The sequence below is a fragment of the Phoxinus phoxinus genome (genome assembly GCF_949152265.1).
Source record: "Phoxinus phoxinus genome assembly, chromosome: 2".
NCBI classification, from domain to species: domain Eukaryota; kingdom Metazoa; phylum Chordata; class Actinopteri; order Cypriniformes; family Leuciscidae; genus Phoxinus; species Phoxinus phoxinus.
The window spans coordinates 40,635,758-40,661,236 of record NC_136877.1 but is presented as its reverse complement, the minus strand read 5'-3'; the positions used below and the strand labels follow the sequence as shown (position 1 = coordinate 40,661,236).

At 37.8% G+C, this 25,479-nt stretch overlaps 2 protein-coding genes across 2 annotated transcripts; one reads left to right on the top strand and one right to left on the bottom strand.

Moving 5' to 3' along the window:
- Positions 1–2,657: 2,657 nt before the first annotated feature.
- On the bottom strand, positions 2,658–8,398 carry LOC307011494 (uncharacterized protein). The gene is made up of 4 exons (XM_079637224.1): positions 8,136–8,398; positions 6,031–6,108; positions 4,283–5,848; positions 2,658–3,229 (listed from the first exon to the last, which is right to left on the bottom strand). The coding sequence occupies exons 2-4, from the start codon at positions 6,106–6,108 to the stop codon at positions 3,056–3,058; spliced, it is 1,818 nt and encodes a 605-aa protein (XP_079493350.1). The 5' UTR covers positions 8,136–8,398; the 3' UTR covers positions 2,658–3,055.
- A 123-nt stretch (positions 8,399–8,521) lies between these two features.
- On the top strand, positions 8,522–21,125 carry ccnb3 (cyclin B3). The gene is made up of 12 exons (XM_079637235.1): positions 8,522–8,711; positions 8,960–9,067; positions 9,161–9,241; positions 9,806–9,906; positions 10,023–10,137; positions 11,812–11,910; positions 11,997–12,089; positions 12,212–12,349; positions 16,387–16,542; positions 17,911–18,060; positions 18,744–18,874; positions 20,618–21,125. Exons 2-12 carry the CDS (start codon positions 8,993–8,995, stop codon positions 20,682–20,684), a joined length of 1,206 nt encoding a protein of 401 aa, XP_079493361.1. The 5' UTR covers positions 8,522–8,711; positions 8,960–8,992; the 3' UTR covers positions 20,685–21,125.
- Positions 21,126–25,479: the final 4,354 nt, after the last annotated feature.

Sequence of the window (25,479 nt, the reverse complement as noted above, 5' to 3'; positions counted from 1 at the left end):
CATACCTTCCCAGAACAGAAATCTCATCATTGGATAAGACAGTTTCAAAATTTGTGTTTAATTTTGTTGAAATATTAAAGTCAGAAATCTTTTTAACATTTAGAAAATAAATTCAGAAAATATATTTGCAAGAATAAAATGTTATATAAATTAGGGAAATTATATATTACCGGTTAATTAATTAATTAATTAATTAATTAATTCACACACACACACACACACACACACACACACACACACACACACACACACACACACACACACACACACACAAACACACACACACACACACACACACACACACACACACACACACACACACACACACACACACACACACACAATCATGTTTTTCCAAGCCTGTACTTTATTTCTTCAGTGGAACACAAAAGATGATATTTTAAAAACTGTCGCAAAAGTGTTTTTTTGCCCATGCAATGAAAGTCAATGTGGTCTGGTGTTGTTTTCGACCCCCTTAACCTTCATATGGACACTTTTGAGACAATTTTCAAAAGATCTTTGTGTGTGTGTGTTTTTGCAGAAAGAAAGGTTTGAAACGACATGAGGGTGAGTAAATTATGCTTTTGAGTGAACTTTCCCTTTATTATAGTGTGTGACACACATTGGATCACATTACGGACCTGAGATCACAGAGAAAATGTCATGTTTTACACACAATGACCTTATCTTCAAGATAGATAGGGGCTACAAAGAGCCGAACCTGAAAACTCCATAACATTAAACACACATCCCAATTCTCCAGAGCAAACATGTTGAACGTATTGTACTCATTTTAATTTAATTTATTTCATCTTTTATACGGTTTCCTTTCTCGGCTGACTACTTTATGGCTCGTTTGATCACATGAACACAAAGGATTGCTCGCCATCCCTGTTGAAGTCGCGGCGCTTCAGTGCTTCGCTGAGCTTGAGTGATACGAATAGAAAATATATGAGTAGGGGAGCGCGGGGCACAACCTAACGCGGGGCTAAATGTAACACGGACCTTTTACGTAGTTACTCAGGGTCACGCGGGTTGTGTTTACGCTCTTTTTCTCTCGCTGCCAGAAGACGGTCTCCCGTGGATTTGTGAAAAGTTTTGGTAATATTTTGTGAAGATACGGGACAAAGAGTGTTTTGACACCATCTAAGTATTTTTTTTCATCATACGTATTTTTCTGTTTCTGAGTTGTGCGTGTACGTCACCAAATCTAACTTTATATTGCCATAATCACTGTCTTGTTGGCTAAAACATGGCACCATTTTGAAACATGTCAGCAACTCCTAGCAACTGTTAGCTAGGTTTAAAATATTTTTTACACAGCGGGGTTAGTTGTAACACAGTGTTACAACTAAGCCGCCAAGTGTTCACAATATTGTAGGCTATGGGATTTGTTTACTATATTGATCACTTGTTTATTTATTACAAATATTGCCTGTTTTCATGTAATAAACACTTTAAAATGTGATTTTAAGCTTGTTTTTATTATTATTACTGTTACTATTAATAATAATAATAATTTTGCATGCAAAACTGTTCAGCCCTTTCCTATATCTCTATCCATGATACTGATCCATAATTGAAGTATGATTGGATGAGGGATGGATGTATGGATATCTATCTATACAGATGTACAAACAATATCAAACTATACAGATAAAATAGTACTGAATTATGTGTGTTACACACAAGTGTTACAACTAACCCCTCTGTCTGTTACAACTAACCCCGCATATGGGGTAAGTTGTAACATTTGCACTTCTGTCACTTTCAGTGCAACTGTACGAAAATGGAAGGTCCTAGAAAAAAACGTTAAGTGTTCATTTGTAGCAGATATGTGTATGTTTCTTGTGTAAAAAAAAAAATTAATCTAACCTAATTATTTTTTTAAAAATTGAGCCAAAACCAAAATGCGTTAGGTTGTGCCCCGCTCTCCCCTACATTAAGTATATGAGGCCTGTTTAATGTAAGGAATTCCTTCACATGCGTCTGGCTCTTATTGTAGAGAATAAATCGATGCGTCATAGTTTGGGGAGAAGGGTGGGAGGGGGATGTTGGGAGATTTTCCAGAGCCCCCATGATCCATTTGACATAATGTGTCAACTCTGTTGCAATCACTTCTTCCCTTCTCTCTCTTCCCCACTCCCCTTTCCTGCTATCTTTTCTCCTTATGCACGTTTTTTCGCCGTCTCTCATTTTTGGCAGCGATGGTTCAGACATAGGAACAAACGCTTCTCCAGATGCGTCTAACGGGGCTGGACTGAAAGCCATTGTGTCTTCACTGACACTGCAGCTGTGAAGTCAGCCCCCCTTGTGTATGAAAATATGTGTGTGTGTGAGTGTGTGTGCGGGGAGAGAAAGTGAAAGAAAGAGCATGTCTGGGAGGGGACACTGATAGAGCGAGACATAGGGTCAAAGAACGAGTATGTGTGAGTTTGTGTGTGTCCCTGATTTGTCAAGCTGTGGTCGCCAAGAGTGGGAGTGAGTGGGATGCAGGTTTTCGCTAAAGCGCATTCCTGCCATGTTAGGTATCACTGCTTTGGGAGTATTAATGGGATGCAGTAAAATAGTCCTGCTTTTTACACACCCCGCAAAGCCCTGCGCACCCCTTTACAGCAATCAGCTCCATTATAAAACAGCTCCAACACAACAGCATTCACTGGTTATCATTATTCAGACACACGCTTTATTATTGGTACTGACATATTGTTGAAAAATAATACAGAATCTTTGGTCAAGAATGTGTCAGTGTGTTTTGGATGGTGGTAACTTCTAAAACTGATTTGCAGTCAGATTTCTGCTTAATGGCTTGGATTGGGAGAGCAGATCTCATATCGGTTTAAACAGACAGCGTGCGTACAGCTGTTTTGTCTTTAAGGGCTCATTTTCAATGGTTGAGAATGAAATTGATTACATGAGTCTGTCCTCTTGCATTACTGTTTGGGATGTGAAAGATTGTGTGGATGAAGATTAATGTCTGCTGTTTTCTGTCTTCATATCAGGGGCTGTCGTACGGATCAATGACCTGTTCCGCAAGGGCGAAGCTGGTCCAAGATCAGTTTAAATGTGAATTGTCGATCAGATGCTGCAGATGCTCCAGGAGAGAATCAGAGCTCTCGTAGCGTCCTCTGCTGGTCGCTCGCTGCATGTCACAATACTCTTCGAGAGAAGCCATTAAAGCGCCCACTGTCCAGCCATTCAGACGGGCGCTCCGAGAGAGTCTGCAAAGCTAAGGGAACATGTTAGTCAAATTAAAAGCATTATAATTATTTTATAATGAAAATTATAGTCTTTAGTGTGAGCATTTGTAATTAAAATGATTGGCTCTTTCAAAGCAAGTATGATAGTTCAATGACCATCAAATAATTATAGTGCTTCCTCGTACTTTACTTTTGTAAAGATTCAATTCATATCTCTATAAACTCAAAGCTATTGTATTAGACGGCGACTATAGGATTGTTGTAAAATGCAGTGAGTTGTACTTTTTTTTTTTAAATAAACCTTTTTAGAAAGAAAAATCAATAAAATTCACTTTAATTGTGATAAACATTTCCCATTACTTCTGGAAGCACAATGCAATTTTTTATTAACTTTTTGAATTAAACTGATTGATTAGGGTTGGTATTAAATAATATTTCCAAACTGATGTCCATAAACTCAAAGTTACTGTCTTAGATGACGACTGGGATTGTTGTAAAATGGTATGAGTAGTAAAACTGTCAGTTTAACCACGTATAAATAACAATAATAATAAAAAAGGATTTATAAGACAAAACCTTTCAAGAAGAAAAATTAATTTTGGGTTTAAATTCAATTTGCGTTTTCCCCATTTACTTCTACTGAAATGGCGATCAAACTAATTCCTAATCCATGTTTTATGTATTTGTTAAAAAATTTGTTTTAGGATAAAACTTTTTTAAATAAAAATTTAATGATATAATCGTTGGTATAATAATGATATTGAACAAGTAGCCTAAAAGTTTGATTCCAGTATAAATGCATGTGCAAAATTGAAACTGATGTCTTAGGCAACCTTCCCCACCTTACGAGTTAAAGCCCGCTCACATCAAATATGATAACAATAATGATTGCGGTTCTAATTCCATGAGTATAGGGACGTCTGTTATAGTTGTGGTGTGGACTTCCCTATTCTCATGGAAATGTAACGGAACTTTATAGTTATTGTCCTTGGTGTGACCTGGGCCTTTAGACATTAAAGCAAAAAAGTATTACAACCATCCAATAGGCAAATTCAGTCTGTGAAAACTGTAATATTCTGTACCTGTTGCTGAAGGCTTGTGTCTGGTAGATCAAAGTGAAGTGCTGAAGTCCCGTTCTGAGAGGCCGCGGCCCAGAGTAGAGCACATTGCAGTTCCTGGACATGACGACTTTCTTCAGCATGTATCTTAATCACCTGTGGTTTAATGTCTTTCTGTGAGCCAAATTCTGCTCCCTCAGATTGCTTACAGTTGAACAGGAATCTGGAAGCATCGCATACAGAATGTTGAAGCACGTCTTCTGCAAAGTCGTTGGCAAATGTGTGTACCGATGATGTCACATTTATGCCGTCAACTGTAATGGGGTTCAGTTCTGATTTATCGTTACGGCATCTTTTGTCTTTGAGGGAGTTGGTTGAGTCTTTACACAGTGTGTTTGCACATCTTTCTTCTTCCCATGGCTGTGGTTCTGCTGCTTGGTCTGAAAGATGTGGCTGGGTTCCATGTTCAAACACGCCCCGATTTAGCTTAGCAAAAGCATGAACCAAAGCGTCAATGATTAGCTCATTAGCTAAAACTTTCACCTCGTCAGTTGCAGAGAACGGCATGCTAGATGTATTGTCTGGAGCCATTGAACATGATGTTGTTTCTTCCTTCAAAACCTTAATTTCTCCTCTCGCCATCACCTTTGCTAGAGACGTTGTGACAATTTCACTCGCTAGTCGATCAGAAATAGCCAACATGCGATTCACACAACCCTCATCCTTTACTTTTATCTCGTTTGTGAAGAGAGAATGCAGGATATCTGCAGATATTTGAGCTGCATAGTCAGTCAGCCTGTCGTTTTGGAGTCCGCCATTATCAGGTTCTCTCTCTGTGACTTCTTCTAGTCCTCCGTTTCGACAACACTCCAGTGAAAGCGAGCGCATCAGCCTCACCATGAAGTCAGCGGACGTGTCAGTCATTTGGTTCTCCAATAAGGGTCTCATGTGGTCTTTGGGGGTCGGAGGAGGGGGTGAAGGGAGAAACTCTTTAGCAAGTCCTCCCTTTAGCTTCCTTGTGAAACTGGCTCGACTCCTCAACATCTCTGGAAGTAAAGGAGTGCTTGGTGGAGCATCAGGGTAGTCGAGAGACCCCAGACTGCCCATGCTCTTCAAGGAATTGGCATATACTATGGCCAGTGTGTCGTCATCATATTCCTCCATCTTGTCTGTTTCTATTTCAAATGCGTTTGTATCACAGTTGTAGCCTGAGGAGCACAGGACCGATGCATTTTCATTAGTCCCCTCCATAACCCCTGTATCATTTATATTTTTGGATGAAGGATCATCAGAGTGATGTTGCCTCTCCATCTCTACTAGTGCTTTGCAACAGACTTTTAAAGTTAACTCTTCAGCTAACATCTCAACTTCATCCTGTCTCACCTTGACAGATTCACTTGGGCCTCTGATCCTCACAGATGAATCTATAATAGCTTTGGCTGTCATATGCGCAAAGATTTGAATGGGCATGTTCTGTTCTAATGTTCCGTCCAGTAAACGGCTGTATGTTTCCATCGTGTGTTGGATTGATGACGGGTTGTATGCAGGTTGTGGGTATGAATCACCGTTAATTATTATCTGCATAGAGTCCTGAAAAAGGTCACAACAGAAAAATAAAGACTTAACTCAATAATGTTGCACTTTATACAGTGAACATACTTTTTAACAGCTACTTTTTCTGTATGATGATTGTTAAAAATTTGCAAACCAAATTAATTATTCACAGACTTTTAATAAACTTATACTGAGGATACTAAAATGTCAGTACTTACATCAGAGTGACCAGATTCTGAGGCGGTGGCTAGATCACACAGTTTAAATGAGCTGCAAAGCCACTCTTCATTAATCATCTGAAAAAGACATGGAACAAGATACAATGTTACCATATTGGTTATCAGATTTTTTTTTTATTATGTATGGTTGATATCAATCACGTTTGCTTATAATTACAAAACATACCTATTTTAGCATTTCAATTACATTTGTTGTCATCTAATGCTCACTTAAAGTTAATTTAATAACACTGTTAAATGTAATCTAGACATTAGTTAGAATTTTGTGATGCCTACTTTTAGATTTAAAGTATTTAAATCACTAAATTATTAATTTTTTATCTATCTAGACAAAATATTATATAATTTTATTGATCTCTTATTGGCCATAACAATGAATAATTATTGCCTTATCACTATTAGCTATTATATAATTGCATCTTTAAAATATAATTCTGAGGCATGATAAAGTTTACTTTGTACCTCAGCACAACAGGCTGACAGAAGTACATTGATATTCTAGTGCAGCGTTGCCTAATAATTCATATAACAATCTGCATAATTTTGTTTCAACTCTTTTCTATCACACCTGGAAATGATTTTCAAGTGAACTTGAAGGCCGTGATTTTTTGGAGGTAGATCTCCAAGAGCATAATTAAGCAATCCTCTTGGGATACATAATATTTTTCAGTTACTGCTGAGGACAAAAGAAGCCATGATGAAATGCAATGTGTCGCGGTTTGATTGGCATGCGCCTCACCCCATAAACACTTTATTTTATCCATTGATTCTGGCTATCAGTTTTCATGTTTTAGCTTGTAAAGTGTTTGCCTAGTACATCCCGAATGCTGAAAATTTGATAATGTCAGGAATGAAAACAAGCAACGGAAAATACATTTAAAATCAAAACAAAGATACATGAACTAAATTAATCCAAGAACAACTAAATAAAAACAGGTCTCAAATGAGAAGAAAAAGGAAACCACAAGTGATCACCAGATGAGTTGCTGTTACAGGAACTTAGTCACGTGGCTGACAGGAAAAGATGATGCGTGTTCATAGGTGCTGAAAATAAACTTGTTTCCATTTATATTTTCCTGCAGACTTTGTTTGATTTAATAATTAAGGCAGTGATGGGCAAGACATGATTCTAGATCATGGGGCAACCTTTACCCAACGCAATGTATTAAGAGAAATGCAAAAGAAGCTTGTGAGGAACAACACTTTGTGTCAGCGCCCACATATTATTTTAATTTGCCAATAAATGCTACAACACACAATTAACCTGTTAGCTGCAGTCAGCTTAAGTTAGATTATGAGTACATTTAAAGATAATTTAAAATAAAAGGTCTCATGGGCAGTGCCGTTGAGGACGTAACCTTGAAAAGTCTTTTGTTTTCTAATCTACTTTATGTAACGTCATACTTTGGTGTTTGTAATGGAGATGTGAAACACTCAAAGGAGATTATCTGATATACCACAGATGATGGAGATTTTCTAAGGAGTAATACAATATGTGTGTAATTGTACTGTTCTAAGGAAATGCAATGCTATTTGACATCAGTTGCCCCATTAAACAAGTGAAAGTTTTAGAGTGTGGGATGCACACTTCAATTTAATTTCATGGTATTGCTAAAAAGATATTGAGAAGTAAATGCACATGTAAAAACACTTGGCTGTAGAACAAAGCTGGAGAGAGATTGTACTTTAGATACAGATTCTGCTTACATAGAATGAAAGACATATTACAAGCAATCAGATGTAACCTTATTTATCAAATATCACGTAACATGGCTTTACAATTTATATTGGTTATGTTGTGATTTTCATCCCCAAGCTTTATACTTTTTAAGATACAATTGAATTTATCTCGCATGTTATAATTGTATGTTGCTGAAGGAAAATGTGAGAGCACAGCAGGAGGACCAACTTTTAAAGTAAAGTAGGCTACTGTAGTAAAACAAAAAAGAAAATATAATTTCAGCCAAAACAAATGGGGTTAAGTTATGCAAAACAATACCTTAATAATAATATAAGTGCTTATAATTAACTAAATACATCAAATCACCTCTTCAAACATTGTGAAATATATATGTTTTCTTTACCTTGTTGAAGGAAATCAGTCAAACAAGTTCGGCTTGATAGACTTGAGAATGTGATGGGGCACAGGCAGTTTGCACTTTGCAGACTGCTGATTTCCTGTGTGAAAGACATTTATTGTGTCTGTGTGGGTGGCTGGCTGGGTGTGGCTTCATTGTAAAGTCAATAATATCAGTAACATTCAAAATAAGCGAAGCTAATTACTTAACATTATTGAAATATTTTATATAATAAATAGAGAACCTCTGTTGGTATAATTCCCAAGCACATTCTCTCTCCTACGCCCACAAAAGTCTTAGAACGCGAGCTCGCTTCCTATTGGTTGCTAAGGTGTTTTTGAAAATTCTATTGTCCCGCCCCTTAACAACGGCATCCTAGCTCGACGCTCATTGGCCTAGAGCGTAATGGATTCGACCAATCGCATCACTGCGTGTAGTTTTGGACGCATGCAAACAGCAGTCCGGTGTGTGTCTGTTTCAGCCTGGATAGCTTCCCATTGTACTTTTCGTGAATGTTTGCACATATTCTCTTTCAAAATATTTCCCTGCTTTAATTGAGGTTGTTCAGCGTGTCGTGAAAAGGTAAGATTAGCAATTTCTCGTAAAACTATACGAAACATGCGTCCGCATGTTGTTGTTCTTTAACGACTGACTTGATGCTTCCTGCGATCAAAACAATTTCTTTACGGATCTTTGTTTGAATGTTTAGTAACCTTGTGGAGTACAACACGAAGAGTGTGTCTGATGGAAGTGTGGATTATGCACATAAGTTCATAGTGACCTTAAGTTGTTCAATCATACATTCTTTGTTTACCTCACATTTGAAACAGGATATAACTGAAGGATCAGCACAACTGAATAAGATGCCGTTTTCCAGAGGAAAGAAGCCCACCACCAGTAAAATCCCCAAACTTCACCCCAAAGGACTGGAGAACCAGGTATACAGTGAGATCAGATCTGAAAATAAATCAGATCTTTGCTGGTTTGATTGTTGTTGATCTGATCCATCTTGTGTTGATGTTTTTAAACAGGATGGCCCCCAGACCAAGCGCTCATCTTCTCCTCCCCAAGGGGCCCCTAAGAAAAGAACTGCTTTTGTGGATATTACCAATGTAAGGGTGCCAAATCATATTTTTGTTTATAGATATTTTTGTATACATGCACCACAGCTTTATTGTTTTCATGTTACCTGACTAGGCTGTCTCTCAGTGTTTTTTGGCCCCTCGGTTTGATTCTGATGATGTCAAACCAGTAAGTGTTGAGCATCTGGCTTGTAACCCCACTAACACCAGCAGTTTAAATGAATGATGCAAATCAGCATGCCTGATAGTCATAACCTCATTGAAATCTCATTCATGCCCGAGCAGTAAGTTACAGTGCACACAAAAGCAGGAGATCTCAACTTGTAATAGCTCAGATGGGCACTCCTTTGGTGGGTCTGGGTTTCCATGTGAGGTGCTCTCGTATGCAAATTGTAATGATGGCTCTATTCACTATTGTCTAACTAACACCTTGTATTCATTCTCTCTGTGTCTCAGATTTAACCAAGTTGATTGATTTGGTGTGACTCATGATTATTTTAACAAATTAAACCCTACATAAAGTTTTTGGCTGACATTTAGGCTGAATTTTGACTCGAGAAATGTGCTAACTCTTAAAATGCACTTTTATTAAAGGCACACAAAATTGAGCTAAGCAACCCCATCAAAAAGAAAGATCCTGTTAAGAAGCTGCAGAAGAAGATCTCAGTACTTTCCAAGAATGATGTCAATTTAAAGTAAGAATATTTTACTACCTTATTGTCTTTTAACCTACCATACATTGAGGTGTTATGAGAATACTTTGATATGATTGTCCCAGAATTTGCAGATTTCTTATCTGTCCTTCTGACAGATCTGTGGTTAGTTCAGAGGAAAAGTTGGAGGAACTGAAGAATGTGGAGTCATTTGAGAAACTGGAAGAGCCCTCTTCTAAACCCTCAATTCCCCCACACCTCCTGCCTCCAGAGGTAAGGCCCTGGGGCCGTTTGCACTAGCTGTGCGTAATTTACAACTTTGTAAATTGTTGACGTAAATGGACACTAAGTTACAACTTTCGCACTACTAAATATTTTTGCATTGCACCATTAAAATTAGTTGAAGCGTAACTCTATGTATAAGCTAAATATTTACGTAAGCCTCAGATCAGGAGTAACGGTAGGAATAAAATATCAGACAGACTGCACTGCATCAATAAGCTCTACCTGACAGACTTTAATTCTTTAGACATATATGATGCTGACATTTACACTCGCTTCCATTTTAAGAGAGAGAACATTACGTGAATAGATCAATTTGTTAGCGGCTCATCAACACAAACCCGTCCTACAGCGCGCCGCTGAGTCCATCGTTCCCATCGCATGTGTTGTGCATGTCAAATAAAATTAATCATAATCAACAAATGTAATTGTTTTGTTTTTGTATCGGTATTTATTTATTGATGAATATTAATTTAGTTTCAAATACAGTTTCTGAATGTTATTTACATAAAATACATATGTTATTCATGATCAAGTAGTATCGTATTCAATGGAAACTTATTTTTACCGTTCGTCACGTGAGGCAAAAGAAGTTATAATGAAGGATAAGCTGAAATTCACGGCATTTCAACTAGTGATCGACCGATTTATCGGTTTACCGATATTTTTACCGATTTTTATGCATTTTCCCATAATCGGGTATCGGTTTTGTAATATCGGATTCACCGATAGACGGCGCCATCTTGTGGGCGTTTTGAGAATTTCGCCATTGCAGCACCGCGTCTGAGGAGAGACGAGACAACAACAACTGCGTGCACAGCACAGGTAAAGTAGGTTATATGTAGGCCTACTACCTGCTTTGCTTCAATTATTCAACCTTATTTTACATAACAGACATAATGCACGAATGAGATTTGAGACAAAAATGCCTGATATGTAAATTATTTATGCAGCTTGGCGGCTCTAAAAAAAAAATCACGGAGTCAGCCTAAAACGTTGTGTCCAGTCTCAATAAAGACGTATCTTTACATGAATTAAATAAAACCGACGTGAATGAGTGCATGTTGTAAATAAAAGCGCTGAATTTAATTCTCTATCTGTTGTATTCGCTCACCATTAGTCGCGTAAACAAAGTTTGTTCATATTGCTGAGCACTCACTGGGTTAATGATCAGGAATGCTCATGCACGGCCACTGCATGAAACTTTTAACAATATTCACTTGTTTAAAACACCCTAAATGATATTAGCACTTATTACATAACCATTATTTCGCTAATACACATCTAAATAAACACAGCTCTGTGGAAATTCATTATTTATTATTTCCACGAATCAGCGCCGCCGCTCCCACCAGTGCCTGGTTTGGTGCATTCGTGCGATGACAGAATTAGCATGAATTAATATCCAGTTGTTCCAAAGTGTTTGGGAGGGTTTTACATAAGAGAGCTGTTAACTGCCAAAAAGACATATTGCTCCCTGCATAAAATATGGATGCAGAAGAAACATTTGAATTCTAATTTAATTAAGGATCACACTTTAAATCCTTCCTGCTGGGACATATTATTACATTCTTTAATATTTTAGGGGTTAACAAACATTTGGCTGTTTTTTTCCTTGTTTACAGATTTAAAAACACACAAATCTTTGTATCGGTTATCTTTCAGATTCCTCCAGAGTTTGACATTGATTCCGAGCAACTCAGTGACTCCACACATACAGCAGAGTATGCCAAAGATATTTTTGACTACCTTAAGAGCAGAGAGGTTGGTTTAGTAGTGTTTATTAATGATCTTGCAAGTAGATGAACAGAAAATGGCAAGCTAAAACTGTTTATTTCTTCTATTTGCAGGAAAAGTTTGTCTTGCACGACTACATGGCTGATCAACCAACTCTGAACACCAATATGAGAGCAATTCTGGTGGACTGGCTGGTTGAGGTCCAGGTTAGTGTTGATGTTTGATGGCTTCAGGGCATCGTTTCAAATGTGATGAGTCTTGTAGAATATTGTTGGCTTTTGGTGGTTTAAGCACTGATGTGACTTTATTCTTGCTCTTTATTCTGCAGGAGAATTTTGAGCTGAATCATGAGACTCTGTACCTGGCTGTGAAAGTGACGGATCATTTTCTGGCCGTGAGCCCGGTCAAACGGGAGTCTTTACAGCTCATTGGTTCCACTGCCATGCTCATTGCTTCTAAATTTGAGGTGAGACATATGTTCTCTCATGATAGCTGAAAGTCATTCCTTTAGACTCACTTTTCTGGGCTTAATAGTCGTAATTACTCAAGGACTTAGTCATTCTCCCATTATCTCACACGCACGCTTACACAACCTTATAGAAATGTAGTTACTCATTACAGGATATATATATATATATATATGTATCATTAGAAAGGTCAATGATTCAATCTTATCTTATAATAATTAAAGGGATAGTTCACCCAAAAATAAAAATTCTGCCATTAATTACTCCCCCTCATGTCTTTCCAAACCCGTAAGACTTTCGTTCATCTTCGGAACACAAATGAAGATCTTTTTTTTATTAAATCTAAGAGCTTTCTATCCTTTAATTGACAGTGTACTCTATGCAACTACCACTTTGATGCTTCAAAAAGTTCATAAAGAGATTGTAAAACTAATCTATATGAATTGAGTCGTTTAGTCCAATTTTTTTTTTTTTTTTGTGGTGTAAATATAAGTCATTCTGAATCAATATTGTCATCAGTGTTCTATCAGCTTTGACATATTTAAATCTGCATATTTATGGTATTTACACCGGGGACATTTTTTACCTTTAAAAATTGAATAGCAGAGTTCACACCACAACTATAACGATAGAGATATGAGGATATCATTGGGATTAGGGCTGGGCGATATGGCCAAAAAAAAATATCACGATTTTTTTTTTTATATCAGTCGATATCGATAATTATCGATAAATGCCAAATCTTTATTTTTTTCAAGTTTAAAGACAGATTTGTACTCCTAAGTGAAAGCTGTAGAAACCAGAGCGTCGTGTTTTTAAACTACTCTATTGTCAGAACATATCATGACAAACACTTGCCAAACAGGTGAACATTTCACAAATCCGAGGTAGAACATTCAAACATTTGTCATTTTTCCTTAACAAAATAAATATCTTTATTTCAGTAGTATTAGCTTGAGTTAGGATGCAGATTTACTTTATACAATTTATGTTCATTAACAAAAACAGTAACTGTTAAAAATGTAACAACATTATTTTTATTTGGTAAAATGTAATATTCTTTAGTTTTATTAAAATTAACCATTGGTCATCCAGCATCATGCATTTACATCATGATAACCACAGATAAAATGTAACTTTATGGTTTCTATGGTATTTATGAAAACCAGTAGCCTAAATACATTATTAAAAACTGTAATTATATTCCATTAGTCCGTTAATACATTGTCTACATTAATAATATTATACAATTCAATATATATATACATATATATATCCCACATTTCATGGTGCAGTTAATATTACTAGGCTAACGTTACAGTAACGTTAAATCCGTGGTAAATGATGGGAATGTGTAGACGGAAAAGCCTTCTGACTGTATCGTTGCTCTGTGCTTCTCCTGTTCGTCAGCGCGGTCTCATCTGCCTTTAAACTGGTTTAAATCACTGGGACATTTGTGTTCCTCGCTGAATTCAAGCGCTTCTCACTGGATCTAGTGACCGAGACCGATCAGAGTAAACGTGTCTGCTCGAGTGAGCTCGCGCTGCGCCAGAGAATGTCTAATAAGGGGAGAAGGTTCACTCTTGCTACACTTCCGGCTTCTGACTGGCTGCAGTTCCACTCTGGTTCCATATGAGGGCGCTCACAGGACGAGTGCAGAATGAATGGAGGTCTATGGAGCTATACCCCTCAAAATCCACTTTTCTCAAGATATCATTTTTTGTCTAGTAATTTGAATGTTGTATTCGAAAGGAGATGCAAAGAAATTGCACATTGCTGGGTGTTAGATTTTTTAGAGTCACTTATTTGCTTTAAAAAGTCTTTCAAAATGTCAATGACGTCATACACATCGTACGACCAGAGATACTGCTTTACGGCAATCCTTCAGTCACTGTGGTGCTTTCAGCTCTGCACTTTATTTTCTCTCGAGGCATCGCCAGCACAGCGGACACAGGTAAACACACGTGCTAGAAGAGTTTCTGCTAGAATACATTCTGTTCCCGCTTCAGATACCACGATGCCATCAAGCGGTATCTCTGGTCGTAACCAGTCCTTCACTGACCAATCAGCGTTCATTAGCAGAATGCTAGCGTGTTATGGGCAACAACAACTCAACCTGTAAGAAATCGAAAGCACATAAGTACTCTCATTAAATTTTCGACCTATAACCCATGTTGAACTTGCCAAACCTACAATCAAATCTGAGATTTCTCAACGGCAATCGGCTGAAAGGGACAAATTTAGCCGTCTAGCCCCATAGACTCCCATTCATTTTGCACTCGGGGGTGATCGCCCCCAGTGGAACTCTGGTGGAACTACAACCAAAATTCGGTACAATAGGACTTAATAGGGAGTGAACAGGCTCTCTGTAGACGGGCTCTGGCTGCGCTGCCGTTTGGACTTTGAGCCGAGCGGATAAACGGTCCGTGTGGCGCGCGCGGTTCAAATGAGATTCGTTCCGCTTTTGGCGCAAAAACATTATCGAACATTTATCGAACTCTTGATATCGTTTTATCGAGAAAAATTATATCGCGATAATTATCGTTATCGTTTTATCGCCCAGCCCTAATTGGGATCACTTTCAGAACGTGATCAGATAAAACACTGACAGCCAATCAGAATCCACTCGAATTTAAAGGGCTCGCGCATTTAAAATGGCAGACGACATTGTGGAGAAGTTAATCGACGATGTACAGAAAAAATCCACCATTGTTTGACAAGTCAAAAGAAGAAAATTAAAATGGAAAACAATCGTTCATACCCTCTGAATAAATTATGAGAAGTATTACCTCCGGTATCCATCGCTCGTTTCGACAACATTGTCTTGCTTCCTTTGAAGTTGCTGTGGAAAAGACTACGTGTTGTTTTTATTCCCCTATATTGACTACGTCAGCTAAATTCTCTGTTCGATTATTAGATCGATTACACTAGCTTCACTCAAAACATAGCATGCTGAGGACATCTGCTGGTTAAAGCCGTGTAAATGCAATAAGAACAGCAAAAACATGTTCAATGACGTTGTACACACTTTGAAACCACAGCACGCGAGCTTAGAATAAACAGACAATTACCGTTAGTTGGTGTGGACGCAAATATAGTTATCGCTATTGTGGCACCTAGGCTGTGGAACGCATTGCCTCCTTCCATACGCTGCTTGGATTCAGTGGAAAATTTTAAAACACAGTTGAAAACTATTCTATTTAAATATATTTTTTAGCTAGACTGTAGGGTGGTTAGGCCGGTCTCATGTGTATTTTCTGTTTATGTCTGTTCTATTTGTATTTGTGTGTATTTCTCCTTTTGTTGTGAAGCACTTTGTGATTTTTATCTGTGAAATGTGCTATACAAATACATTTTACTTACTATTGTTATCGTTCTTGCTGTGAACGGCCCTTAATCATTCTCACGTTGTGATGATTCCTAGTTATTTTTTTGTTATGTTTTAATCAGGCTATTTATCTGGTCAGGTAAATTTTCTTTCACTTGCCCCTTCAAAGAATCTCTTGTCCTGGACAAGTCTGTATGTCAAGCCCGGGAGTGTGTTAAGATGAGGATACATGGCCAACTTTTTTGAGCTATGTTGCTGTGCGATGTTGCTTGGGCACTTTCCCATTGAGAATGGGCAAAACATTTCTAGCTGGATTCTTTAGATCGGTCGTGGGCCCTGTGTAGTGTCCTGTGTCACACCTGGTTGCCCATTGACGGCAACATTGCTCAAAAAGTATCATCACCTTTACACGTTGAACTGTCCAGATACAGTTTTAGAAATAATTTTAATTGCTTCTTTTTCTATAAAATGTTGTGCAATATGCCTTTTGCCAGTTTGACTGAATAATATAGCGATATTAAAAGTCATGATAGATATTTTTCTCGATTTCCTTTGTCTCACTGAACAATGAAAGTCAAGATGAGTGCGTTGCAGTACCTGCACTGTGTGCTGTATTTTTGCATACTGTGCACAATCTTCATACTGCATGCTGCAAAAAATTGTGATTTGTCAGTTGGTACCCATCATGTCTCTGGTGTGTCCTTACAGGAGCGGGCTCCACCTTGCGTGGATGATTTCCTATATATTTGTGACGATGCTTACAAGCGCTCCCAGCTCATCACCATGGAGATCAGCATCCTGCAGGCGGTGAACTTTGACATCAATATTCCGGTCCCATACCGCTTCCTCCGTCGTTATGCCAAGGTGAGAGACAACACATACATATCCTCTCTGTGAAAGACAGGTGGAACTCCTTTGGAGTCATCTGACACACGCTAGGATTAACATCAAGTGTGTGTTTGTCAAAGTCAGAGAGACAGACCATGCAGGGAAGCATTCATTGGATGTCTTTGTCAGGTGTGGCCTGTATTGTGTGTGTGTGTGTGTGTGTCCGTCCGCTTGTTGCTGTCAGATCCATTCCCATTTCCAACAGCTGAATTAATTGAGCTTTAGTCAAAGCTCCATGATTTAACAATGTCTTTATTTGTCAGCAGAATGGCTGGTTTTACTAATTGCTCTTTTTAGAAAGTAATAAGCTTCTTTACTGTGCATTAACAGATAATACCATTACATTCAATTAGTTTTCTGAAGAAAAGCATGCATGCACACAACAGATCACTTAGTTATTCATGCCAATAGACTTGCTACAAACTAGCCCTTTGCTTGAATGTAGTTTCTGATACATTCTGTGGTTTCAAAAATAGGGATAGTTTACTTTCTCACCCTTATGTTGGTCGCCAAACTTTTGGGGTCAGAAATATATATATATAAGAAATGTATTACTTTTATATAGCAAGGATGCAATAAATTGATCAAACCACAGTAAAAATGTTACAAAAGGTTTCTACTTCAGTAAAAAAAAAAAAAGGACTCTATTACTCTACTAAAGCTAGAGTAGGTAATGTTGGAGAGCTAGCCAGATTTGAAAGTGGCACCTCTTCTAAGAATATAAAAAATTCACAGACAACATATGTTCACATTCATGGCACAATTCGAACGGGACCAGAAAATAATTATTTTCTCCCATTCACTTGCATTGACGGTTTTTCAACTTTGAGGTCCAGCGGGGTTAGCGGAGGGGGCGGGACTTACCAGCTCTATAGTCTCTATGAGCTGCTTTAGGGATAGAAGCCATATGAAGATTTAAAAAAAAAAAATCTGTTCACCACAGAAAATAATAAACGTACACAGGTTTAGAAAAACATGAGGATAAGAAAAAAAAATCGATTAACTATTCCTTTAAAGAATAGAGCATTCAAGTATCAAGGAAATAAATGTTTACATTGAAATGCTTTTCTTTAATGGCTCACCGGAGCACGTCCTTTAGTAATTGTGTGCTGAATTTGCCAAGAATGTAACCTTCAGAATCTTGGCGGGTTGAATGAGCTGTGTGTAATCTTTCTGCAGGGCCTGAAGGTACTGGCACTGCTACTGATTCAGTGTGTGTGTGTGTGTGTGTGCGTGCATACATTTTATAAGCGGATAAAAACTTTACTTCTCTGCAGTTTGCCATTGTATGGATACTTATTCTGACTTGTGTGTGATGATTAACAGTCTCTCGTCTCCCGGCAGTGTGTGAATGCAGGTATGGACACACTGACTCTGGCACGCTTTATTTGTGAGCTGAGTTTGTTGGAGATGGAGTTTGTGCCCGTAAGAGCGTCTTTGCTCGCCTCTGCCTGTCTGCTCATCGCTCTGGTTACTAAGGATCTGGGAGGATGGGTACGTGTTTACCTTTATGCTTTTATAAAGTATGCGCATTTGCGCAAGCACAGAGCTCATGAATTATACCATTTATTTTCACAAAATGCTGCCGTTCCTTGGTGATACATACATGCATGCACTTTCACAGTGAGTTCAGCGTCCCTGTGTGCTGTGATTTGGAAATTCTGTGCTCTTCTGATAGCACTAAATGAGCATAAGCTGAGACAGATCTGTGATTGGCTAGTGACTGCTCATTATGGATGCTAATTTCTGTCCTCTCACACACACATTCACACTCAAACTAAGTTGTGGGTTGATGACACAGGTATTTTGGTTAATGAGAGTGAAGCTGGACTGTGTTTACCAACATTTGAGTAATTGCTTTATGTCCTGAGTGGCTCTACAGAGAAGTCAGAGAGGAAGAAGTTCAATTACCTTGAAACAAGCACACACACACACACACACACACAAACGTTCATACATTCATTTACATTCTCACCGGATGTCGTTTCTGTCTTATCTTCAATTTATTGACAGCTCAAGGGCATTTATTTCTCACATCATGAAATATTTGGCATGAGTCTTAGTCACACATCCCTTATGTAACGCTCATTAGACACCTCTGAGATTCACAGATATCTGGCTATACTTCACAATAACACTTACACAGATTTTGACTGATGCTCCACTTCTGTTTCCAGACACCGTGTTTGCAGTTCCACTCTGGATACAGTGTGGAGGATCTGGCACCCGTGGTCAGAAAACTCCACGACATGCTCAGCAGCCCACCGGACAGCAAACTCGCCGTTGTCAGGAGCAAGTATGCGCACAAGTAAGTCAGCAATGCAGTTTTAAATAGTGTATTTTTAATCAGAAGAGCATGTTCTTTATGTACATGCATAGTTTTTGTTTTTATTTACCCCAAAATACAACACTAATAACATTGTTTATCTCAGTAATTGAAGTAGTTCAGTTTCAGTTCAAGTTTGTTTGCTGATTCTAAAGTTTCACAGTACATTTAAATTATTTTATTTTTTTGCTTTTAACTGGCAAGACTGACACACACACACACACACTCACACTCACACACACACACGCATATCTGGTTGGTTTGTTTGCTGTTTCAGAGCTAATTTCACTGTTTTTTTTTATCTCAAATCATTTGCTTTTAAAGTTTGCTGTCAAGCCTTTAAATAGTTTATTTTTATACATAATATATTTATAATAATATATATTTAAATTATGTCGATTTTTTTATTTATTTACCCCAAAATCATACAAAATCAAGGAGTCTGACAACAGCCGGTATGATCCACACAGAGATCTGATCTCACCATCATTGAGTCCGTCTGTGATTACATGAAGAAACAGAAAAAACTGAGACAGACTAAATCCAGAAGAACTGCAGCAACGTCTTCAAGATGCTTGAAGAAACCGACCTGCAAAGCTACTTGAAAAACGATGTGCAAGTGTACCTGGACAAAAGCTGTTTTAAGACCACAAAATGGTGGTCACACCAAATATTGATTTGATTTAGTTAATTGATAAATCAAGTATATTTATGACATGATTTTGGAAAGCATCCTCACTTTACAGCATTTTTACACAAGTGCCTAAAAGTTGACACAGTACTGTAGCTTTGCAGGAAGGTTTCTTCAAGCGTCTTGGAGACATTGCTGCAGTTCTTCTGGATTTTGTCTGTCTCAGTTTTTCTGTTTCTTGTAATCCCAGACGGAGTCGATGATGGTGAGATCAGATCATACCGGCTGTTGTCAGACTCCTTGTGCATACAAAAATCTCACTGGATTATTACAATTAAAGGATTAGTTCACTTTTAAAATGAAAATTCTGTCATCATATACTCACCCTTAAGTTGTTTCAAACCTGTATGAATTTCTTTCCTCTGCTGAACACAAAGGAAGATATTTAGAAGAATGTCGGTAACCAGACAGTTTTTGGTTCCCAATGACTGCCATAGTATATTTTTTTCCTACTATGGCAGTCATTGGGAACCAAAAACTGTCTGGTTACTGACATTCTTCTTAATATCTTCCTTTGTGTTCAGCAGAGGAAAGAAATTCATACAGGTTTGAAACAACTTAAGGGTGAGTATATGATGACAGAATTTTCACTTTAAAAGTGAACTAATCCTTTAATGGCTGTTGAACTGAACTGCTGTGTGGGTTCATGGTCTAAACATTTCTGGTTTGTTTCTAAAGTTTTAGCTTACAGCACATTTCACTGTTTTTCTATTTAAATCGTGTGCTTTTTAAAGTTGGTCAGCCTTGCAAAAAAGCATATGGGCCAAATTATACTTTAGTTGAGAAGTTTAGTCAAAATTCATGTTTAGAAAATTTTGACTTATCGGAGTCTGAGCATGACTGTGTTGTTTTGATGCTCTTGCCAAACCTGATTGGCATTTTGACATTTAAAAAAAAAAAATGTTACTCCTGCCTAGAGCAGATGTTGATTTCTTGAAAGCATTTGACTAATGAAGCAGTTTGTTTATATTAAAATACTCCAGATTGTGGCATTTTGATTATGTCTTGATTTATTTTTTTATTTTTTATTACAGGGTTTTCTTTGAAGTTGCGTTGATCCCCACAGCGAGTCTGGAGAAGTTGGAGGGGTTTTTGAAGTAAGCTGAAAGGGAATTTCTGTAATGATTTAAACATTGTAAATAATTATATTTAATGTTATATTTTAATATTTGGAAATAAAGTCTTTGTGTGTAAATGTACACGTATATACATGTTTTCCATTGTATGTTCAGCAAAACGTTTTTTACAAACCATGTTATTCTTCTTATAAATGTAAAATCAGTTAACCAAAATACAAACGAGTGACCCCCATCAATGTTTCAAAAGCTGATAAAGTATAAACCATCCTATCAGTTCCAATATATTAGGTCATTAGGTTTTTGTTGTTGAATGTTCCTAAAATGGCATTTTAATGCCTTGTACATAGAAATGTTTTTGTCTTGTCCGTACTGTTGTATAGTTTGCCGTGTGTATATTTTCTTGATCACTTTAATGACAGTGTTTTATTAAACACTATGGATGATTAAAAAAATACTTTTGCATATTTGCCTGATTCTTGCATTTACTTCAGTTGACATTTTAATGCCTTTTTAAAATGCATCTAACATACTGCGCCGTAGTTTTACCAGTAGGAGGCAGCGTGCTTCCAGATCCTTCATTGCATCGATAACATGTGTCTGCATCTTTTCAACCACAGTCAATCATTGCACCTATATAAAATAAATAAATGACCCCCATCACACTTCAGTCCCACTGAATATTGAATTTAGGAAACCACTCCTGTTTATCTCAGGAGATTGTCTGGCGGTCCGGACGTCCAAACAGTCTCTGACGTCTATTGGTTGTTTTTGGATGCAGCTTGAGTCACAGCTGTGAGCCGGTCCAATCCATCACGGCCAACAGCGAACAGCAAACCTCACAGAGCTGTTTCTGGTGTTTGCTGTTTTTGCGGCGATTTTCTTGTGTAGTTTAGATGTGGATTGAAAGGGGAAAAGACAGCCTTTGATTAGCATAGGTCTCCTCAAACTGCTCATTGGGATGGCAGAATGCTGATTGCTTGTCCTTCGGGCTTTAAAGGCTGATATTTCTAATCCTTGCTATTACATTCCTCTCATTGATGTTTGCACGTATCGTCCCAGACGGCACATGCACATTGCTGTCGGTGGGCAGCACCCTTTGATCACTGACCGACTAGATCCTGGGCTTTGTATTGTCTTCCGAGTCCTTCGCATGTAGGCCTATGCTGTGAATCCCTAAGTCGGACTGCAGAATCGACATGCAAATCTTGATTTCTCATTAGTAGTGGCACTGAATTTGTTTACTGCTAAAGGATGCCATTTATAAACAGCATGCTAAACATTTGTGGATAAATGTCTGTGGTGACTCCATTAATTGGGATATGGAGGGCCAACACATCAATATCTGGCGGAGTAAAATGGTGGAGACATCTGTTGAATAATACATCATCTTTATGCGATATTCTGTCAGTGAATGCCAGTTTATAAATGTCCCAAAACCCATTTCGGTTAGATTGGGCAAAAAAGATCATATCTGTATTCTCCTTGAGGAGAATTGAAAGCAGAAAACAAATAACTGCAGTTAATTGCAGACATTGCTCTGATATCTTCTTAATGTGTTTTGTGAGAATAAAAGAGCAAGAGGCTGCTTGTTAAAACAGTGCAATATCAAATAATTGTATTTCAGTAGCGTCAAATTATACATAACCTCCCCCTTTTTAGCTTGTTTTAACCAATTAGTCTTCTTTGGCACATTACTTGTCACCTCGTATTCCTTTTGCGTGCGACATCCTGTTTATCTGTGCTAAAACAAGAGTTGCGATATTTAAATATCATTTTCGAACAATTTCCCTGTCATTTTCTCTGGGACTCCCGACCGAGGCAATTGGGTTGTATCCGTGATCATTCCCGCCCAAAATAAATCCATGAGTGTGGAGCCAGATATGCTATTTGAGTCGCAAAGCGCTTCATTGAGCAAATTGCCTCAAAGACAGAGGCGTTTACCTTAGCCAGCTAACTACAATTGAAAATTCATTACGATCAAGTTATGAAAGGCTATACGCTCGGCTGCGAACACATGCAGCTCTGATGGGACACATAAACATGGCAGTTACATAATAGCTGGAAGCAGCTGTGTTACTTAGAGGTGAAAAGATCAAACCAAGAGCATGATGACACTGACTTGCTGTCCCGCTTACTAATGGCTGTATTATACATGCATGAATCTGTCTAATGGACATGTACAATACGTGGAAAAGGTCAACGATGTGTAGCCTACCCCAACATCATCTGCTCTGCACATCTGTCTCCATGACAATAATTACCAGAGTTAGCGCTGAGTGCTCAGACTGTAGAAGCTGCTACAATAAGCATCTGTCCCAGCCAGGACTTAGTTTCGCCAATGTCTCCTCTGGACTTCTTTTGGGTTCAAAAAATTTAATTTGGTCCTAGTAAATTTGAAACATAAAATTTTAGGTTATCAAAATGTTGCCCCTTTAAACTTTTTTTATTTTATTTTATTTATTTTTGATATTTATTAAATTATAATTATGTGGTTTTAATAGCCTAGGCCTATTATCTGGTTGAGAAACTGTAAACTAAAAAACAATAGTTTCAGCTGAGGCCCTCTGTGCATCTGCGAATAAATTGTAAAAAGAATGCTTTTATAAGGACAATTAAATGTTGATAGTAATGTGTTTACAGTACTGTATAGTGCTGTTTTGAATTAAATATGATATTTTATTTGCAGCCATCATGGTGATTAGTTCCTTCTAAATTCAAGAATGTTGAACACATAATATTATCTGAAATGTACTAGGTAAAGCAATTAGGGAAGTAAATTGAGTAGTGAATTACATTAAATTAATTCAAAAAGAGCTACAAAATAACAGCAACTATATAAAATAAAGCTGCGAGCAACAATTATCAGGGCTCAAGCGCTTTAAGCCAATGCGTAAAATGGTATTACTGTATGTTTTATTTAGCAAGCATATGATCACTTAGTTCATAGATGGAAAATACAATTTATAGGGCGTTTACCAAAGAAATATGTTTTTAAAAGCTTTTTTCACCTTCACAACAGTAAAAGTGGCCCATATGGCCCGATTCCATGCTTCTTTAGAATGATGTGATGCATGTGCAGACAATTTCTTGCAGTTCTTGCAAATTAGGCAGGAAGAAGGCCATTTTCAGGAATTTCATGAGATTTGCCATAGAAATGCAGCATTTTTACAGCTTTTTAACGGTTATAGCGCCACCTGATCTGGTTATTTCAAATTTTGTTCTCACATATTTTCGTGAAGTTTAAATTTTTCGTTTAGCAATAATAGGCTTTTGGGTGGACTTGGCCACGCCTATTTTCTAAATGACCCAGCTATAGCTATCCAAAGGCCAAAGTTAAAGTTGAATTGTGCCGCAGAGGTTTTATCGAGGTTGAGCCAAAAACCTTGTTTGTAAAAATTGGTTAATATATAATAGTTTTCATTTTAAGTTATTATATTGCACTCTAAAGTGTCCGCAGACAGATTTTTCATTTAGTCAATTAAGAGGGTAATCGAGGACTTTCTTCCTGTGAATCATTGTGCGTTGTCAAACAGCGTGCAGTCCACATATGAGAAGTCGGAAGCTGAGAGCGCGATGGATGGACACGTCGAGAATATGTCTCTCATTTGTTATAAACAATGTTATAAAATTAAAAAGAAGAATTATCAGGCCCAATTGCACTTAGTGTGTAAGTAGACATTCTGATTATTAAAACTTTATTGTAATAGTTAGGAATATCCTCCATGGTGTGAACGGTCCCAAAAGGGATAGTCAGCAGCCATATCACCCTGTAGCCCAAGACTGGTTGCCTGAAGCTAAGCAGGGTTGAGCCTGGTTAGGACCTGGATGGGAGACCTCCTGAGAAAACTGAGCCAATCTCTGTCCATCATGGCCTCCTAATCATCCCCATACACTGATTGGCTTCATCACTGTCTCCTCTCCGTCTCCACCAGTAAGCTGGTGTGTGGTGGGCGTTCTGGCGCAATATGGCTGCCGTCGCATCATCCAGGTGGATGCTGCACATTAGTGGTGGTTGAGGAGATTCCCCCCTTCCATATGTGAAGCGCTTTGAGGTCCCAGAAAAAACGCTATATAAATGTAACAAATTATAGTCCACCCAAATATTTTAAATTATCTTACTCACCCTCATACTGCCCCAGATGTCTTTTTGTTTTTCAGATTAATTCAAATAAAGATTTTTAGGAAAACATTTTATCTCTGTGAGTCCATATAATGAGTAGGAACCATAGATAGCAACTCAAAGGTTAACGCTACAAAAACCACACAAAACAATCACGACCCTAAACGCATATGACCCCATGAATCAATGTCTTCTGGAGTGAGAAAAATAATAATAATGACAGTTGGACAGAAGCGTTGATCTTTCTTTCTTTCTTTCTTTCTTTCTTTCTTTCTTTCTTTCTTTCTTTCTTTCTTTCTTTCTTTCTTTCTTTCTTTCTTTCTTTCTTTCTTTCTTTCTTTCTTTCTCTTTCTTTCTTTCTTTCTTTCTTTCTTTCTTTCTTTCTTTCTTTCTTTCTTTCTTTCTTTCTTTCTTTCTTTCTTTCTTTCTTTCTTTCTTTCTTTCTGTCTCAGCAGAAATGCATTGTACAATCAGTCATAAACATCCATCTGCTGAATATGGTGATCAGTGGGGATGTGCTGAGGATGTGGAATTCAGATATGAATTTTGTTGTAACATGCATAACTGTCAGATCCTCCCCCCAGTCTCGCTGGCTCTCTGATTTTCTGAGTTTCCTTTTGAGAAGGGGTTTGTCACGAACACTGACCTCGATGATTAAGGAGAGATTGAGTGGAATAGTAGAGTGTTTTTGCTCTGC

Bases quoted from the DNA above. Each gene is read 5' to 3' on its own strand.
- ccnb3 (XM_079637235.1), top strand. From the start codon at position 8,993: ATGCCGTTTTCCAGAGGAAAGAAGCCCACCACCAGTAAAATCCCCAAA. The intron at 9,242-9,805 runs GTAAGGGTGCCA...CTTTTATTAAAG, and splicing joins CTTTTGTGGATATTACCAAT to GCACACAAAATTGAGCTAAG. The intron at 11,911-11,996 runs GTTGGTTTAGTA...TTCTATTTGCAG, and splicing joins ACTACCTTAAGAGCAGAGAG to GAAAAGTTTGTCTTGCACGA.
- LOC307011494 (XM_079637224.1), bottom strand. From the start codon at position 6,108: ATGATTAATGAAGAGTGGCTTTGCAGCTCATTTAAACTGTGTGATCTA. The intron at 5,849-6,030 runs GTAAGTACTGAC...GACCTTTTTCAG, and splicing joins CAGAATCTGGTCACTCTGAT to GACTCTATGCAGATAATAAT. The intron at 3,230-4,282 runs GTACAGAATATT...ATGTTCCCTTAG, and splicing joins ACACAAGCCTTCAGCAACAG to CTTTGCAGACTCTCTCGGAG.